The sequence below is a fragment of the Biomphalaria glabrata genome, chromosome 8 (genome assembly GCF_947242115.1).
Source record: "Biomphalaria glabrata chromosome 8, xgBioGlab47.1, whole genome shotgun sequence".
In the NCBI taxonomy this organism is placed as follows: Eukaryota; Metazoa; Mollusca; class Gastropoda; family Planorbidae; genus Biomphalaria; species Biomphalaria glabrata.
The window spans coordinates 32,866,543-32,886,876 of record NC_074718.1 but is presented as its reverse complement, the minus strand read 5'-3'; the positions used below and the strand labels follow the sequence as shown (position 1 = coordinate 32,886,876).

Genomic DNA, 20,334 nt, shown 5'->3' with positions numbered 1-20,334 from the left:
AAAACATCAACATGCACTGAGCTGTGGTGAAAGATGAGGAGAGAAAGCCCTCTGAGTGCTTTATAATAACTATGTAGATATATATTTGTGTTCGTTTCTGTACAGACTAAGAAAATCAAACATGACAGGGTTGGGGGGGGGGGGGAGGGAGGTGGGAGTAAGCGTGCCACGAAATAACAGATCAATTTGAAATGAAGTGATGCAGAAACTATTGGGACTACAAGCAGAATTAAAGGACTTGTCCGATCAATACATGTGGAAACTGACTGTAGGAATGAAGTCTATCTGGTAACTAACTGTAGGAATGGAGCCTATCTAGTAACTTACTGTTGGAATGGAGCCTATCTGGTAACTAACTGTTGGAATGGAGTCTATCTAGTAACTAACTGTTGGAATGGAGCCTAACTGGTAACCAACTGTTGGAATGGAGTCTATCTAGTAACTAACTGTTGGAATGGAGCCTATCTAGTAACTAACTGTTGGAATGGAGCCTATCTAGTAACTAACTGTTGAAATGGAGTCTATCTAGTAACTAACTGTTGGAATGGAGTCTATCTAGTAACTAACTGTTGGAATGGAGTCTATCTAGTAACTAACTGTTGGAATGGAGCCTATCTAGTAACTAACTGTTGGAATGGAGCCTATCTAGTAACTAACTGTTGGAATGGAGTCTATCTAGTAACTAACTGTTGGAATGGAGTCTAACTAGTAACTAACTGTTGGAATGGAGCCTATCTAGTAACTAACTGTTGGAATGGAGCCTATCTAGTAACTAACTGTTGGAATGGAGTCTATCTAGTAACTAACTGTTGGAATGGAGCCTATCTAGTAACTAACTGTTGGAATGGAGCCTATCTAGTAACTAACTGTTGGAATGGAGTCTATCTAGTAACTAACTGTTGGAATGGAGCCTATCTAGTAACTAACTGTTGGAATGGAGCCTATCTAGTAACTAACTGTTGGAATGGAGCCTATCTAGTAACTAACTGTTGGAATGGAGTCTATCTAGTAACTAACTGTTGGAATGGAGTCTATCTAGTAACTAACAGTTGGAATGGAGTCGTATCTGGTAACTAACTGTTGGAATGGAGTCGTATCTGGTAACTAACTGTTGGAATGGAGTCTATCTAGTAACTAACTGTTGGAATGGAGTCTATCTAGTAACTAACTGTTGGAATGGAGTCTATCTAGTAACTAACTGTTGGAATGGAGCCTATCTAGTAACTAACTGTTGGAATGGAGCCTATCTAGTAACTAACTGTTGGAATGGAGTCTATCTAGTAACTAACTGCTGGAATGGAGCCTATCTAGTAACTAACTGTTGGAATGGAGCCTATCTAGTAACTAACTGTTGGAATGGAGTCTATCTAGTAACTAACTGTTGGAATGGAGCCTATCTAGTAACTAACTGTTGGAATGGAGCCTATCTAGTAACTAACTGTTGGAATGGAGTCTATCTAGTAACTAACTGTTGGAATGGAGCCTATCTAGTAACTAACTGTTGGAATGGAGCCTATCTAGTAACTAACTGTTGGAATGGAGCCTATCTAGTAACTAACTGTTGGAATGGAGCCTATCTAGTAACTAACTGTTGGAATGGAGCCTATCTAGTAACTAACTGTTGGAATGGAGTAACTAACTGTTGGAATGGAGTCGTATCTGGTAACTAACTGTAGGAATGGGATTAATCTGGTAACTAACTGTAGGAATGAGTCTAATGAAAATCTGCCTATCAAGTTCTTTGAGCTTATTTCTTTAGCAGAAACTCTTAAAAAGGACCTACAGATTACACAATACTTTATGGTCTTGCATGTTTGTTGTTTATTTAAAATCATGAAATATAACAACATCATATCGAATAAATAACTCACTATAGAGTCTAGATACCAAAACAGTCCTTAAGGGTGCCCAAACCAAGACTGGCTGGGCAAACGACACAATCATCAACCCGCCATCGAGAGACAAACATGAGGAGTAAAGCTAACTTAAAACAAAAAAACATTTGAGGCTTTGCCTTCGATTCCGAAGATGAATTATGAGTGGAGCATTTCACGTGACAACTCAAACTTCACTGCTTCCTTCACATTTAGCCACGTCTGATGCAGAGTCATTGAAGACAAAGCCGTTATCCACATAGGGACTACGTCAGTGGACATCCTTAATTGTGTGCTGTAAAGCGTGATATGTGACACGGAGCTATATCAATTAAATCATTACTATTTTATCTAAAAAGACCACAAAATATCAAGGAAAAAAGAACATAAACTGACCACAAACTGACCTTCCAGGCGGCAGTATCCTAAATGTGTGCATTAATACAGCCAATATTCTCTCCATGGCGAGCAGAAGTATTGTATAACCAACAGCTGTCTTGGACACATTGGCGAAGTAGAAATAGCCCTTGCACAAGAAGTCGGACGGTTCCATGAGGATCTATTGGGACAGAGTAGCAGATAATGAAAAAACTTTATCAAATGTTGGCGTGGGTAATGATTAGGTCTATCTATCTATCTATCTATCTATCTATCTATCTATCTATCTATCTATCTATCTATCTATCTATCTATCTATCTATCTATCTATCTATTTATCTATCTATCTATCTATCTATCTGTCTGTCTGTCTGTCTGTCTGTCTGTCTATCTATCTATCTATCTATCTATCTATCTATCTATCTATCTATCTATCTATCTATCTATCTATCTATCTATCTATCTATCTATCTATCTATCTATCTATCTATCTATCTATCTATCTATCTATCTATCTAATCTGTCTGTCTATCTATCTATCTATCTATCTATCTATCTATCTATCTATCTATCTATCTATCTATCTATCTATCTATCTATCTATCTATCTATCCACAAACACCCACACACACACTGTTCAATCTTGATGTTGCGCTAATTACTGATTGGTCGCTTAAAACCTAGTGACCTCACACAACTAGGTCAAGTTGACATTTAATTCAAAATGTCTCATCCACTTACAGCTACATCGCTTAATGAACAGTGCACGACCGACATTTGGAAATAGCTTGAATATGTTTTAATTGACAAAATAAAAAACAAAACAAAACAAAAACAGAATCACAATACTAAACACATAGAAAGAAACAAAAAGTTTTATACAGAACAAAAGAAAGAAAAAAGCAACCAAAACAAAATACAAAAACAACAACAAAACAACAACAAACAAACAAAACACAGAGAGTGTGAAGTTTGTCAACATAACACTTAACACAATATTTCAAACAAGTATTATTTAGATCTACATCAGAATATTTCTGGCACTGACTTCATTCAATTTGAAAAGGGAAGTAATTTGTTTGTCGCCTTTATTTACTGTCCGAAGATTGAAACCTTGAGATTAAAGTCCAACTGAAGTGTTTAAAGGCTTAAAGTGCTTGTACGATTAATGGACATGTATGTATTATGTATGTATTATAAAAGTGCATTTAGGGCTAAAGTGCATGTACGATTGAAGTGTATAGGGGATTTAAATATATGTTAGATCACAGTGCATATAAGGTTAAAGTGCGTGTAGGATTACAGTGTACGTAGGAGTCTCTGTCTATATTTCTATCCAGGCTTTAATCTTACTTTTTGTTTAGTTCAAATTTATTCTTTCTTTTTTTAAAAAGTACAAACTTTAAAAAAAAAAATGATAAAAAAGTTTTATCGAGCTGGGTTGAGAGGGGATTTTTTTTTTTAAATTAAAGATTTACAACTGAGAATGTGTTTTACAGTAATACTGATTGTGTGTCCTCAATAATCTCCTTCCACGAGTCATCAGTTGTTTTCTTAATTTCCACATATTCATTGCTGCTCCTTCATTGTAACTTTGCTGTCATTTAGTGTCAGTGTAAATACAGCTTATTACCTCACGCAGGCACGCACACACACACGTAACTGTATACTGTAGTAGGTAGCTGTCCATGGGCGCTGAGTGTGTTTAAAGCTCATCTGTTTCTATAGGCGACAATTAACTAGGGTGTCATAGCCAGCACAACGACCTACTGCTTTTACCCTATACATTTCTGGAGAGAGAGAGAGAGAAGGAGAAAGAGAAGAAGAGAAAGAGAAGGAAAGAGAGAGTGAGAAGGAGAGAGAGAAAGAGAGAGTGAGAAGGAGAGAGAGAATGAGAAAGAGAGAGAAAGAGAGAGTGAGAAGGAGAGAGAGAGAGAATGAGAGAGTGAGAGAAAGAGAGAGAGAGTGAGAAGGTGAGAGAGAGAATAAGAGAGAGAGAAGGAGAGAGAGTGAGAAGGAGAGAGAGTGAGAAGGAGAGAGAATGAGAGAGAGAGAAAGAGTGAGAAGGAGAGAGAGAGAATGAGAGAGAGAAAGAGAGAGAGAGAGTGAGAAGGAGAGAGAGAGAATGAGAGAGAGAGAAAGAGAGAGTGAGAAGGAGAGAGAGAGAATGAGAGAGAGAGAAAGAGAGAGAGTGAGAAGGAGAGAGAGAATGAGACAGAGAGAAAGAGAGAGAGAGAGTGAGAAGGAGAGAGAGAGAATCAGAGAGAGAGAAAGAGAGAGAGTGAGAAGGAGAGAGAGAGAATGAGAGAGAGAGAAAGAGAAAGAGTGAGAAGGAGAGAGAGAATGAGAGAGAGAGAAAGAGAGAGAGTCAGAAGGAGAGAGAGAGAATGAGAAGAAGAGAGAGATGGGGATAGAGATTTATTTAGGGGAGGAAGAGAGAGATTGAAATAGAGATTCATTTCGGGAGAAGAGAGAGATGGAGACGGAGAGTGAGAGTGAGAGTGAAGGAGTCAAAGAGGGGAAGAAAGGGGCAGATTTTACCTTTTGCATCATGGCCAGCGGAAGTGCCAGTAATCCCGTCACAAGGTCACCGATGCCCACAGAGAAGACCAGGATGTTGGTAGACTGGCCGAGCAGCTTGCGGGTGAAGAACATCATGAGCATGGAGATGTCCCCGATGACGATGACCACGATGGCCGCCACCTCGATGATGATGAAGGACCAGTGCAGATACTCCCTGTCGAACGACGTCACGTTGCCGTCGATGGCCGGAGACTCGTGGCGGGACATGTTCCCTGAAGTCATCTGCGGCGATAGCGACGGCGGATCAAGGGAGTCGACAGGGGCGTCTCCAGCTTGGGCGGCGCCTGAGATATCATCGAGTAGGAATCTGTTTGGGAGGAAATTGCAAACGTTACATTCAACGTATTCTTCTCAGAGGGAGGTGGGAGAAAAGGGAAGGGGAGACAATTGAACATGTGAACAACAAAATATGTGCAGAATTGATTTTTTGTTGAGCAGTCTCGAAGATGACGTTTATCTCACGTGCCTAATTCACGTGCCTCTCTAAGAACGTGTAAATCTGTTGCACTTCTAAAAGAATTTCTTTTGAGTCGTAGCGGTATTTTCTTTTCCCCTGGGGAAAAAACTGCCATTGGTTTTGTTCTGACTTTCTGTTCATCTGTCTGTCACGTTTAAATGAAAAAAAAAAGATTAAAAGCGTCATAAAAAAAAAAGAAATCTGATTTCAACATCGCCTCTGTCTGCTCAAAATAGGAACAACTGCTACTTTTTGGTCTTATGAGAGAAAAGCATACTGGATTCACCGGGTAAAAGAGTTAAAAGTCTTTTATTAGGAAATCTCAACTTATGGGTGCTCTAAAGCTAAAGGTCCAGCTGGCGTTGTTTTACAGTTCAAAATCAATGTGGCTGAAAAGTATATACAATCTTTTGCAAAGATAAATAACTACAAACATTGTTTCTATTTGATGAAATAACAACCATTTTCATGAGACATAGATAACGTAAAATTAGTTTTAAAAAAGGTTACAAGACAAATTGTGTGGAAATACAAACTCAAAATCAGCCTCCGAAGTGGTCCACCCTGGCAGGTAAAAAGGCAGGTTTCAATATTTTCAGAAAGAACATCAGAATGAAATTCTATCAAAGAAAAATGACAGAGAAGAATGGAGAAGGAAGGTTGACAGACCTTGTGTGGTGCCCAGCGGTCCAGCAGACCAAAGGATAGTTGAAAATGAATGTGAAGTTCGATGTAAACCTGGCCTAACTAATGTCTTATAATGAATATCTAATTGATCCAATTGTTGTGTAAAGGGTCAATCTCTTATTCAAATCCTTAAGAGAAAAACATTTAAGTAAATTTTTTTCCCCTTTAGTTAAGTGCTAAATGGTTGAGGCGGGACGCTACAGTTCACGCGATAATATGGAAAACTACTTATAAATTGTTGTTTTAAATTATGTCCAACTTCTATGCATACTAAATAGTTTTTTTTTTGTGTGTAAAAATAGTAGTTAGAATGACAGAACTTATTTAATTTAGCAATACAAAATTTTGTTTTTACAAAAAAATTTAATACCATTAGCATTAAGGTGTTAAAATATGGTACATATTCATCTCCCCTACCAAAGAGCCTCCCGTGTTTGTTACTATTAATAGTGAATATTTGTAAGAGTAGTGTATTTTTATGTAAAAACTGCTTGCATAAGTGATTTAAAAATTAGATTTTTCGCTCTCAGAAAAGAAAAAGTAGCCGATGCATCAGAACTTTGAATGGTCTAAAATATTATGATGTCGGATTTTCACTATCTTTTCTAGTTTACAAGATCTAAACGGGACGGACAGACCGACGGACGAACAGTCAATCCACACAAATTAATAGCGTCTTTTCCCCTTTCGGGGGCCGCTGAAAATGATAAAATAAAGCAAAATTTATACATCAGCAATAGGTGAAAAATGTCCATTTCTAATAGAAATATTGATCGACTTTACGACTATTTCCTTTACGACATATGTAGTTTGTATAAGCCGATGGGAAGGCAGCATAAAAAAATGGACGGGTCAGCCATCGAAACAACTTCTAATCCAAAAGACTGAGAGGAATGGAGAAAGACGGTCAACATATTTTGTGTGGTGTCCCAACGGTCATACAGATTAAGGGATAGGTGAAGGTGACATTGCGCAAGTGGGATGCGTGGTCGAGAGGCTAAGTACGCTTAAACTTAAACCCCTGTGAAGTGGCTCGAAGTTCGACACACGACTAGAGCAGAGTTGTGTTAACTGAGTACCTAAAGGCAGCACGGAAAACCTTCTCCCAGATACCCCCACTGGTCCACAAATCAGAATGGACCATAGCGCTCTGAGCATTCAACAAACATGAAAGTAGCGCTATATAAAGTCTATAATTTTGAGTGTCCAACCAGTTGTACAGTAAATGTAGTGTTTGACTTTAAATCTGATGAAAATAGACGTAACAACACGAGTGAGAGATGATCTAAACAATGGCGGCATAGAAGAATCCCAGCACTAGCTGTAGATGCAATAATTTAAAATAAAATTTAGAGACACCGTAACGTTATTAGAATGATTGAAATTGTTTTTCTTTCTTTCCAATGATCCCCCCACAAAAAAATTCTTGAAGACTCGACAGCACAGAATGTGGAAAGATGAAGTTGAAGAGATGATGGAATGATGATGTGGAAGAGATGAATGGCGGGGGAGAGAAACGAACTATTGATTGGGATGGCGGCAAAGTGTTTGGATTTACATTTGCTGATGTTGTTGAAAACACAGGATAGAAAGAACATTTTAGAAGTTGTGCGCGTGAGTGTAAGAATATTCATGTTAATCTCTCTCTCCCTCTCTCTTTTTCTCTCTCTCTTGTTAATTTCTCTCTCTCTCTCTCTCTCTCTCTCTCTAAGCCTGGCAAAAGCAAATATGCAATTGAATTGAAAGCGGGGTCAAGGGTTAGTGGGAAATCCCAAAGACGACATTCTGAAGTAGCTAAAATTGGTTGTCTAGGTTTAAATAGTTGAGTGACTACACATCTCTCTTCCTAACCTTTCTGCCTCTCTCTCTCTCTCTCTCTCTCTCTTTCTCCTCTCTCTCTCTCTAGCAATCTAGATGTGAGACAAAGAAATTAGTAAAAATAAAATAAAACGCATTAATAACTTATCAAAAACATAATGTCTTTAATGTGCATGAGAACTACTCTAGTATACAGATACTAGTCGACCGGAGGCGTACCATACGCCGCTATTTTACAGGACCGGCCTTAGGCCACTGCAAACTATGCGATCGCAGTGGGCCCCGCACTTTCAAAGGACCCGCGCTAATTCTAAGTGTATAAATTATTAGATTAAACCATTTTATAACTTAAAACAGATTTCCCGTGCCCTCCTGTCGATTTACCAGAAGCTCCTGGAAATCTCCCGAAATTACAAAATATACGAAAAAGTCCTTAAAATATACGGAAATATATAGACAAAATTTTCATTTTAGGGTGTCATTCAATATGGAAAACGCCAATCCTACGCGCGATAAATAAAAATGGCATTATGCATTAGTCGTAATTGTGTAATCTGGTGAAAGAATCTTCTCGCGCCTCAAACTAATGAAGAAATTCTTGAGGTCAACGATTTCAAAGATAGATTGAAACATTCGGTAATTCTTGCTATTGAGCGTGATCTATGTAGGAAATAGAATTATCATGATATACTGTATGACTTTACTACACGCAAGGCTCGTAAAGTAATTCTGTACGTAATAAAGAATGAATAAAATGCAAAGACGAATTCATTTTCTAATACAAACTGTTAAATTTCACTTATAATCCGCTTCCCTACCCAAACTTGGCCCCGCGATATCCGTTTCGCATAGGGCCCCACAATGCTTAAATCCGGCCCTGCTATTTAGTGACGGGTGAATATAAATAGTAGGTTACTTGTACTCTTTCCATGACTTCTTGGTCACAATGGTTAAGTCCGGCGCTGCTATTTAGTGTTTGTAAAATGTTTGTTTGTAAAATGTTTTACATATTTCGGATGTTCCTTCAGATTTGAAGATAGTTTACTTCTTTGTCGAAACCTCCCGCAGAACGAAGGGTGATGGGAGCGGGCAGGGTTTGACAGTCCAGCGCGCAGCCATCCGTAGCGACGTGTGAATATACCCACTTGTTCTCCCCCCCCCCTCTTGTGTTTTCGTGGGATGACTATCCGCAGAAATAAGAGAGTGATTATTCCTTTACTTCTCGACCGAACTCTTGAGGGAAGAAGAAAATTATATATATAAATATTTGGTGGGCATATACAGATTAAACTAAGACTTCTAGATATTTAAATGAGAAGTAAGCAAGAAAAAACAAGAAGAAAAGAGAACGTTCCTTTGTACTCAGTAGACATTGAAACACCTTTCGTAGCGTTAACATCAATACGTATTCCTCATTGGATTAGAAACAGTTATTCATTTCAGTGTCCAACATTGTCTAATTTTCAGTTTCATATAAGGACTTTTGAATTTCGATGAATCTTTACTGGACTAGATTATTTCCCCTTAAAAAGAATATCCAGGATCCAACAAAAAGATTGGTCGCAATACAAACAGACCCAAAAAAAAAAAGTAGTGTATTATTGTGCCTCCTAAAAAGAAAGAGCTATGCCAACAGCTCCAATTCTTTCTCCTTTTCTTTCTAAGATTGGGTTACGAGGAGGGAACAGCATGTAATCCAGTTTTGGGATTTTTTGAAGAAACTTCTTAGACTGTCCCCCCCCCCCCCCCTTTTTCGCTCCAGCCCTTCACTAGCACACACACACACACACACACAGACAAGCCCACTTCATTTCCAGTTTCTTTCCATCTTAGCCCGTGGGAGATATTAGTGGACAGAAATTAATAGCTAATGGCTCACTTCGTCCCACCTCTGTCACAGTGTCACACTGGTATCGATTCTCTTGACTGAATAGGACCACGGAGTCACAGAATGGGAAAGATTTGTTGCTCTATGAGCTGAGTTTGATCTCTGTATCTTGATCTAAGCGCTTAGAGAAAAAAAAATGACATTAAAAAAAGGTTATTGCTGCTTAAGTCATGTATCTTCAAAAAATATTGCTAACTCAATCCATATGATCAGTTAGTTTTGACTGTACAATTGAAATATGCTTCTGCAAATCTTTGTTGCTCCTATTCTTAATGCTACTTCTAGTGTATAAAATTTTAAAATGTCTGTCTGCTTTGTTTAACATCTCATATTTGTCCTTAAATGCAATTTAGTATTATATGAAGTATGGGATAGAAAAAGATTTAAAATGTTTTATGGTCATTATCATATTTATTATAATAATAATAGGACAATGTCTTTAATTCTGAAGATTAAGAATGAGTGCAGTATTTCAGGTAACCACGCAAACCCAGTTGCGGCCTGAATTTTTTGCTACATCTGATTCAGACAAGGCCACTTTTTGTTTGGAGTTTAAGTTCTATTTTGGTCTATGCAATGGTTTTTCTTTTGGTCTCAAACGCATGTCCCTCGACCTGCATGAGAGCTCTTAAGATGTCTCATTCAGAAGCCATCTGCAGCTACCTTCTTACCATTCTGCTAGCGCTAGTTAACCAGAAAGGCTGATAGACAGAGCACTATAGTTTGCTTTTTAGAGGCTAAAGATTTGTCTCTGAGAATTCTTTTGTTGAAATCCACAGGAAACAGTTCAAACGAAGCTTGATGACTTCCCAAAGCGTGATTAAACTGAGTTGGAAATAGGAAAAATCCAAAAACGCGAAGCGAATTGTTCTGATGATCTTCCAGCAAAAGCTCTTTGAATGTGTGGGGATTTTTTTTTGTACTGAGATTATTCGACACGGTCATAGTGTCTATATTATCCTGTCAGTGATAACTTCCGCCGGACCTAAAAAGTTGAACTTCTTGTCAGTGTCTATTTGCGACGCTTAACACTGGAAGCATTTATATGTAAGTAAAGTAAAGTTCCCCTTTCAAGCCTTGTGGTCTATAGGGCAGATAATGTAAAAGTAAGTGGTCTACGGTTAACAAGGGTGTCATGTAGCCAGCACAACGACCACCCGCCTTTACTTTTCCCCAACTGATGTCAGGTACCCATTTGAGCTGGGTGGACTCAGAGGCGTCCAAAGATCCCGAAATAAAAAATCCCAGGATTCGAATCCGGGACCCCCGGTTTGGAAACCAAGCGTTTTACCGCTAAGCTACAGCGCCTCCTATTTATATGATGTGGAGTGCTTATATCTAGCTTAGCTTTCTTATAGATTTTTCCGCCAAATAGGAAAATCTGCCTAATTTAAATCAGAAAACAAAAAGTTACAGTTTGTGATTACAATTTTTAGCAAATATTAAAGGTGCTCCTAATCCATAAGTTCTTCATGAACTAATTTGAGTTCTTTCAATTCTCAAGTGTTCAATCTTTTTTTAGTTCTTCCTAGACAAAATAGGATGTGTCGTATTTACATTTTTTATTTTTAGCACACACTTTAACAGTTATAACCAGCCTGTGACGTTTCCGTGACGTGCCTGTGACGTTTCCGTGACGTGCCTGTGACGTTGGATTCGCTGATCCATGACGAGGTTGCTCGAACGAGACAAGACATTCATCGCGTCATTCCTTTGAGTGCTGCACTCGCGTGAGGCTCAAGCTATTTCTTCATTACCCTAAGTAAAACCCCGACCCACTCACTTTGACATCGATTTGATCCAAAATGTCACCACTAAATGTCAAGAGACAGACGACTCTGTTTATTTACACTTGTCACCCAACAATCGCGGTACTACCATCAATCTTAAGGTGACATTTACGTTGAGCTGTGGGCGGAGATGTCATACAAGGCCTACCTGGTATATGTTTTAAAACAACAACAACTAAAATATAACAAGCAAAGAAAACAACAACAACAACAAAGCTTATATTAAGTGCATCAATTAGTTTGGATCAGTCATATAATTAAATTTGTAATAGATCTAGACTAACAATAATAAATCTGAGCGATTAGAAGTATTTTTACCATTTTTTTTGTTTAGTGCAATTTCATGCATTTAGCTTTCACAATACGCTATGATTGTATCACTTATCTGGACGAGTTGGAAAGGGGTAGGGGGAGAAAGAGAATGTATCTGGGTGATCGCTTTATTAAGTGTATTTATATATATAAAAAAGTAGAAAGACCTGAACTCGTGAGCTAAATTAGCAGGGGGAAGGTTTCCGTGCTGCAGTTTCAAAAGCGATTGAAAAAGAAAGTCTGCTCGAGTTGAATTGGAGCTTGACCCCCTATGATGGGAGTATAACGTGTTTAGCCACTCAGCTATTCAAGTAATTTTAACTTTTAATTTTTATCGAACGAGCTAATTTTCTCACCTCTCCATGTAAAATAAAATTTATTATGACTAAATGATGAACTAATTGGTTAAAAACAAAGCTCATCTAAGAGAAATAACTACGCACTTCCAACTATATCTCTAAATCATATAAACGTTATTTCCCTTACTCGATATCAAACTAACTAATTAATCACCAATAAGTAAATTAGTAATTACTTAATTTTTAATTGATTCATGTTTTTTTTTGTTACGTACAATAAATACTTGTTTAAAGTTTCAACTTGATTCGAGAATAGGTGTGGGAGAAATAACGTGCACAAACACTCAAACACAAACACATATAGAAAGACTTACAGAGTTGATTTAAGATTAGTAAACAAGACGTCATCGGTGGCATCTATATCGTATTAGGTAATAGGCCTTCATTAATAGCCTGGAGAAACTATGGGGTGATGTCAAGATAGATCAAAAGTATATTTGGACAAAGCTGCTTTAAGGAGACAGTGTGATTCCCTTCTGGTGATTTGTATTTCCTTTTCTTACATTTATTACTGACTTAGATTTTCGCTATGACGGGTGCAAAAGTTAGTTAGCCTCAAGTGTCCCTCTCATGGTTAAGTCATAAGTTTTAAAATTGCAATAAACAAAAAAAATTCAATTATAAGTTGTTTTTTTTCTTTAAATAAAAGTTCCCAAGTTCATCCACAATTAAAAAGGCTAATATTTTCATTAATTTTTAATCTCTAGAATTTAAGCTTTTTTTTATTTTAAAGCATGATTTTGTAAGCTTAACTTAATTTTTTCATATTTAGTTATTGGGGAATTTGACACCAAAAGTGAATCACATTAGCATTACTCTTTGGTTAAGATTTAACATCATTTCTTACATTACTAAAACAAGAAAAATAGTAACAGAACAACAGAAGAAATAACAATATGGGGAAATGTGGTGACGTTATAATGAAGCTGAAAGAAAATCAGAAGAAAATAAATTACGGAAGATCGGGAAAAAATTTGAAATAGACGAAATAAACAAGGTCAAGGACGACAATATCAACGATCACTGATACCAACTTGATAAAAGAAAATTACTTTGTGTTACAAAGTGAGACTTGATTTAACAGTGCTGAAAAGTGCACGGAGAACAATCTCTTTGGTTTATTTAAAATACATTTTTGTATCAGAGCTTCCGAATTGTGTACACCGGATGCACGAACATCTTCAGTTTTGAAAGTGTCCTAGAGAAATCTTATATCATAATGAGATTAAAAATAACCAACTATCAATTGAAAGGGAAACAATGAGAACTGTAGTGTTCGCCTTTTTAAGAGTTGTACATTGCCTCTCATCTTCTTCCATTTTGTAAAGATTTAGAAACAATTTCTCGGGAAACAGAAGACAGGAGCAGAGTAGACTCACAGGAAAGTGGAAATTGAATTTGGGCGAATCACGCACCGAGAAACGAACAAGAATCTACATTTAGCACAATGGAAGTGCAGTCTTGCAGTTCAATTGATACCGGACATTCTACTTCCGGGTCTGAATCAAAAGCGGAAGCTGAAACACCTTCAAGAAATGAAACGAAAGGTTAAAGAAAAAAAGAATGGTTCAATGCCGGCTGTTGTAATCTCACAGACTCTGAGGTTTCAAACGGCTCCCTGTTGGGTCTTGTCGATGCGGGAAATTTAAATTATTTTTTTACTTGTTACAGTAATAGGATTCTTCTTTTTTTTTTTGTAAAACACACACACACACACACAAACCAAAATTTAAGCATTTAAATATCAATTGCTGAACGCGAATAGTATCAATCCACTCACGCGATGATAGTTTCAATTTGTTTGTGTGTCACGTGTGTATGTGTACGTGTTTTAAGATAGTTGTTGGGTTGCGTTGGTGTTAAAGTTGTTGGATATTAAAAACTTATTATTTTGAAGGAACTTATCAGATTTATAAAATAAGAAATGTGTCTCTTGATAACCCTTAGAGAGTCTCTTTGCTTTTCCCAGGATATGTGTCTCACATTTCTCAGTGTGTCTTTCAGAGTCAGTCTATAGATCATCTGAATGTGTCTTTTAGTTAGTCTTTGACTGTATCTGAGTTGATATTCTCTAAATGACTAGTGTGAATGCTTATTTTGTTTCTATAGTTAATAATGTACTTTTTAATGCACAAATTGTAAAACACATTTCCTCATGGATAATGAAGATTATTATTATTATTATTATCTTGAATTAGGAACACATTATCTTGGAAATTATCCCTCTGTCTTGATTTCCAAACATATTTGGTGTGTGTGTGTGTGTGGGGGGGGGGGTCTGTTAGACCGTCTTGATTTAAGAACACATTTTAAAGAAACTAAACGTTAATTTCTATAAAGCTTATATCGTAGCTTATAGATGTACAATCTAATGTTGTAAGAATCCAGAATGTCTTTGAGTTTATTGTGTGGCTCTCAGTTGGGTCGCTGAGTTTGAAGGTTGGCTAGGTGATGAGTGAATAGGAAATGGAAATGAGAAGCTCTTGTTTATTAGTCTGTATGATTGTCGGTCTGTAGGATTGTGTGTCTGTATGATTGTGTGTATGTATGTTCTTTGGAAAGGGGCTTAGAAAAAGCGGCTTTGCTACATGGTCTACAAATACAAGAGAAAGCTGTTGAATTATTGACTAGCAGTACGACAAGAGTCTGTAAAATGTTATAAAGAACAGCTCTGTGCTCATAAGAATCCTCTGTTTATCGCCATTGCTGTCAAGAACTTATTGAAAACCAATCACTCTTAAATATTACCTGAACCATGGATCGACCAATATAACGCAAAGAACAGAAGTAATAATCAGCTAATAATAAAACTTCCGATACAGCCAGCGTGACTAATACTACATCTTATACGAGAACTAATATCATAACAGAATTACATACAAATTATATAAGATATAAATAACAATGATAGCCATTGAAATTGTAATTGAAACAAACAAAAAATAGACTTTGCGATCTATATGATGTAAAGGTCATCTGGTTAACGGTTAACGAGAATGTCATGTGGCCAGCACAACGACCAAGCGCCTTTACTTTTCCCCAACTAATGTCGGGTACCCATTAGAGTTGAGTGGACTCAGAGGCACCCAAATATACCGAAATTAAAAATCCCAGTCTTCACCAGGATTCGAACCAGGGACCTCGGTCAAGCTCTTTACCGTTCAGCCACCACGCATCCTAAGCAAAAAAAAAAACTATAACAAAATACTTACAAAAAAACAAACAAACAAATATAGCTAATAAGAAAATGTATATATTATAGACTTTTGTAAAATTGGCCTGTATCTTTACGTTCGATTCTTCGTACAGATATAAAGTTATAGCAATCACGACCGAACTTTTAATGTCATTATAAAATTGTCTAAAAAATCATTCTAATCCTTTCAACAGCAGACTAGAAGAAGTGAAGCGTGATCAATTTAAAACAATGAAAGTACACTAAATTAAATTATAGCTTTTATATAGCCCTACTTTCATGCTTATAGCATGCTCGGAGCGCTATGGTCCAATCTCATTTGTGGACCAGTGGGGGGAGGGGGTATCTGGGAGAAGGTTTTCCGTGCTGCCTTTAGGCACTCGGGTGTCGAATCTTGAGCCCCCTTTCTAGGTAGCCAAGCCAAGCCAAGTTAAAGCGTACTTGGCCTCTCGACCACGCTTCCCACTTGTACACTAGTACAAGTCTTTATTAAATTATAAATGATTGGAACACACTAATTAGTGGCGCTGCTGAGATTTCGTCTCTGGAGATTTAACTTCACACACAGGCACACCATAATGACTATCCACACATTCAAACATACACAGGGTTGAAGTAAGTCATCCAACTTGTTTGGACAAATATAGAAGTGTCGATTGTCATTCTATTAGACACAAAATTTGACTTGCTATGTATATGGAAAGAGAAAGAGAAAGAGAGAGAGAGAGAGAGAGAGAGAGAGAGAGAGAGAGAGATAAGGGGTTGAGACGTTGAAGATACATATATTCTCGTTCTCTAGCCAAATTTAAATGTATTTCTTTTTTACTTTGAAAAAAAAAATCACATAATTAATGCTACTTTATGAAATCTAACAGTTCTTTTCTTCGCATATTTAGAATTTAGGGCTTAAAATTTAGATGGTGGGGGGTTGGGATTGGGGGGGGGGGAGGGCTTTCCCGACGACAGTCCAGAGCAAATACCACACGACCAGGCGGCAGATATTGCATCAATAATTACATCATTTTTTTATAGTATGATCCAAATATTTCTCACCGAAAGCCTTGCAGTCTGCAAAATCATTGATCTCGCGTGTAATTAGAATTTTAATATCAAGTAATGGCAATTAAAAACAAAAGAGAAATTAATTTTACATTTTCTTTTCAGTTAAATCTGGCCAAGACCGTTTCTCGCGTCTGCTCTGGCGTCACGCGATTTAAATTTCTAATCCTGGCATGTCAGCGGATGAAATTAAAAACACATTTTGATCTCCTCTAATCACAGTTTTTATGAACTGATAAAAAAAAATTGTCATAATTATTGGTCTCAATGGCCCCAGAGAGGTGGCAAGGAAAATAAATGGTTCAAAAATATTTAATTTAGTGAATTTTTAATTGTGAACGTGACGTTCTTCATTGCTATTAGCCTAATTTAAAAGTTCATAGAGATCCCTAGGGTGAGTTCTTCCATCAACTAGCACCTTCATTGATGACTGGTCCATGTTTACCTAGACTACTGTATTGATATTTCTATAGCTCAGCTCGCCGCTAGCGACAAGTCCTGTTCGCTTCAAAGGCAGTTGTAAAAAAAAATGTAATTAAATTTGTTATAGATCTAGACTCGATTCTAGACTGACAATAATAAATGTGTGCGATTAGAAAATATTTTAACCAATTGTTATTGTTTAGCGCTATTTCATGCGTTTAGCTTTCTCAGTACACCATGATCACTCACCTGTCTAGACCAGTTGGCATCTGGGTGATCGTTTCTTAAATGTATTTATATAAAAAAAGGTGAAAGACCTGAATGTGAACTGGTGGGCTAAAGCCTTCCCTAATCCTAACCCTAAGCCAACACGGTAACCACTCTGCTAGCGAAGATATTATAAACATGAAAGATTGTATAGTTATCTATTGTTTCTATAGTCTCGTCCTATTTTAAGTTTGTGTTTACTATGACTCGGACGATGACCTATAAAGGGGACTAATTCAGCTTATACCACCCTTTCAGTCAAGTACAATTTCTGTCCCTTGTTGAATATACCAAACAAAATAATTTAATACCAATATTTAATTAACTAATTAGTAATTTTTTTTTTATTATTGATTCTTGTCTTGTAGGTAAAAGAAATAATTGTGCAAAAGTTCATCTTGATCCGAGTTTGGGTGTCGGAGAAATAATTTTACAAACTTTTGACCAGCCAGACACGGTGAACGACCAGGAAGGACAGGATGAAGACAGGCCTGAATGGATGTTAGTGTGGTTAGCGTTTCTGACTGTTGACAAGCTGGTCTGTGATTACGTATAATCTTGCTGCAGTCATCAAAGTCCTAGGTATTTCAGTACATTGATTACATTGTGGGTATGATGGAGAACTGTAAGACAAAAAAACACCCACCCCTCATTATAAAGTCCAATAAAGGTAAGACACAGTTGAGGTAACAACAGATTGAGATAACATTTAAATGGTTTGAACCTTGCTCTTTGGGGAAATACTTTGGTGCCACACGACTCTTGTGACTTGCAAAGATTTCCCAGCAGAGTACTTGAACGTTAAGAGAGTCAGGCTGGAGAACCACAGCAAGACAACATAGTAGATATGAAGTTATGAACTTGTTTTGGATGGTGTACCGAGGATATCAGAAAACTGTGAAATAGAAATGACTAGTCAAAGTACATCTTCTAGTTTTTGGTGTTTCTCCAACTGACCAAAAAGACTGGTTGTAAATAAAAAGCTTTGAGTACAAAATAAAAAAGAACTAGCAGAATAAAAAAAAAGCCTTAAAAAAACAAAGCTTATCGAAAGGGAAGAACTCCACACTGTTATACAAAATAATTAATTACCAATAATTAATTGAATACTTGGTTAATTTATTATTTTTTAAATTCATGTTTGGTTAGGTACAATAAATATTTTTTTGAAAGTTTCAGCTTGATCCGAGAATGGATGTGGGAGAAATAAAGAGTATAATTATCTAAGTTCATCAGCCATGTTTATGAAGACTGAAGGATTAATTCCCCTTATTGGTGTCAAACAAAGTATTAATTAATTACCAGTGATTGACTGACTAATTGATTTCATTGGTTCATGTCTTGTCTAAGCCAATAAATGATTGTTCAAAGTTTCAATTTGATCCCAGAATCGGTGTTGGAGAAATGACGTGTACAAACTTTGTAGTAGACAGACAGACAGACAGACAGAGTTGATATAAGCTTTGTAAAGAGTACAGTTCCCTTTAAGACCTTGCACTCCATGGGGCAAAACTCTTCCGATTCTACAGTTAACTACGCTGTCACGAGGCCAGCGCGATGACCAAACGCCTTTACTTCCACAACGTAAGTCAGGTAGAGATAGGTAGACTCAGAGGCGTCCTTAAAATCCCGAACTTCAAAAACCTAGTCCTCACGTGATGGAAAGCAAAGTGATTAAGCACTCAGCCCCCTCGCCCCACAGAACAATATAAACGAGACACAATTTAGAGGTCATTGATTGAGCATAAAAAAAAACAACAAAAAACAAAAGTGAATAACAGCAATAAAAGAAAAAACGTGCCGAGATTTCACAAAACCTCTTCATGTCAACACGCACACAGCGCACACGCACAAGTGCAGTAATTTTTCAGGCTTCACTTGCAGGAGTCAGAAAAACTTTTGACTCACGGAAGCGGATACAATCACAGGTCAATCACACGAGTTAAACCCTAGTTAGACCGACTGCTTTCTGACACAAAGCTTCAAAGAGATTTCCTCAAAGATCAATTCCAACCCATGATGGACTCTGGGGTCTGTTTAAAAGAGTACTAGTTTCCCGAGGACCCAAAATACATGCGTACTAGCCACACTTCGAATCGCTCGCGCAGGGACGTCTAAAACGTGGAGGCTGAGTCACGTGATGTTTTGATGGGTCTTTCCTCTTCCTAATGAAAACAGATAATTTGTTCCGTAAAACATTATTTTGTGTGATGAAAAAATGAAAATTTTACTTGTTTCTGTCCAGTGCGAAAAGATCCTAACCAAGGATTATTTTTAGAAAGAGGCGGACTAGCATATGCTTAAGCTTTTCATAACTTGCAACTGCCGCGAGAATAAACTGGTCTTTCCGATACGTAGATGTAAACAGGACCTTAAAACAGGAAAAGCGTTCTTGTCAGGCTAAACTTGCTCTGATAAAGAAAATGCATGGAGTCGATGAACTGCTCCTAGGACGGCCTCATCATTCTTCGTATGGCAGAGAACCAAATGTACAGTTATTAGAGAGATCTCATCTACTGCTCATTTGACAGAAGAAAGACAATTACGTATGTTACACTTCGGTGTGGCGGCCAAGTTGTAAACCGCTTGGCTTATGAACCGAGGTTCGAATGTCAGTGAAGACTGAGATTTTTAATTTCGGAACATTAAGTGCCCTTTTGAGTTCAACAACTCTATTGGGTAACAGACATTAGTTGGGAAAAGTAAAGCGGTTGGCCGTTGTGCTGGCCACATGGCACCCTCGTTAACAGATCATCTTGACATCTGTACTATAGATCGCAAGGTCTAAAAAAAAGGGTGGGGGGTAATTTCTTTACGTTCACTCAGCAAGACGAAAGGATTTTAAAAAAAATTACGGGGTGTAGAGGAAGAAACGTTTGACGAGACTAATTTGTGCAGACTTTGTTTAATAACTTGATTACCTTTGTTATACAAATGATCGTCTGCCCAATCATTTTCGCACTGGGAGGGCATTCATATATCCGACACGCGTGTCTCGAGACACATCACACGCCACATTCGTCGAGCGGAGCTTTAGCTGCTCTATTATGCACTGTCTGCACATGTTTCTCGGGGGCCGGATGGCCCGGCGTCACTGGCCCGGATATGGCCCAAAGGCTGTAGATTGGACATCACTTGTTTGCTGATTTACCTCTTTTAAGGATGTCATCAAATGAGTGTGTGTATCGGTATGTGATTTGATGTTAGTGTAAGTGTGTATTTATGTGTGTGTGTGTGTGTGTC

General features: G+C 37.5%; 1 protein-coding gene across 1 annotated transcript in view; it reads right to left on the bottom strand.

Annotated features, from left to right (window-relative positions):
- LOC106069325 (uncharacterized) overlaps positions 1-17,093 on the bottom strand; it is a 37,844-nt gene extending 20,751 nt beyond the window's left edge. The window contains exons 1-3 of the mRNA XM_056039359.1: positions 17,074-17,093; positions 4,794-5,142; positions 2,282-2,433 (exon numbers count right to left, since the gene is read on the bottom strand). Of these exons, the coding sequence (XP_055895334.1) occupies positions 2,282-2,433; positions 4,794-5,142; positions 17,074-17,093 (521 nt within the window). The remainder of the gene's footprint in view (positions 1-2,281; positions 2,434-4,793; positions 5,143-17,073) is intronic.
- Between the last annotated feature and the right edge of the window lie 3,241 nt (positions 17,094-20,334).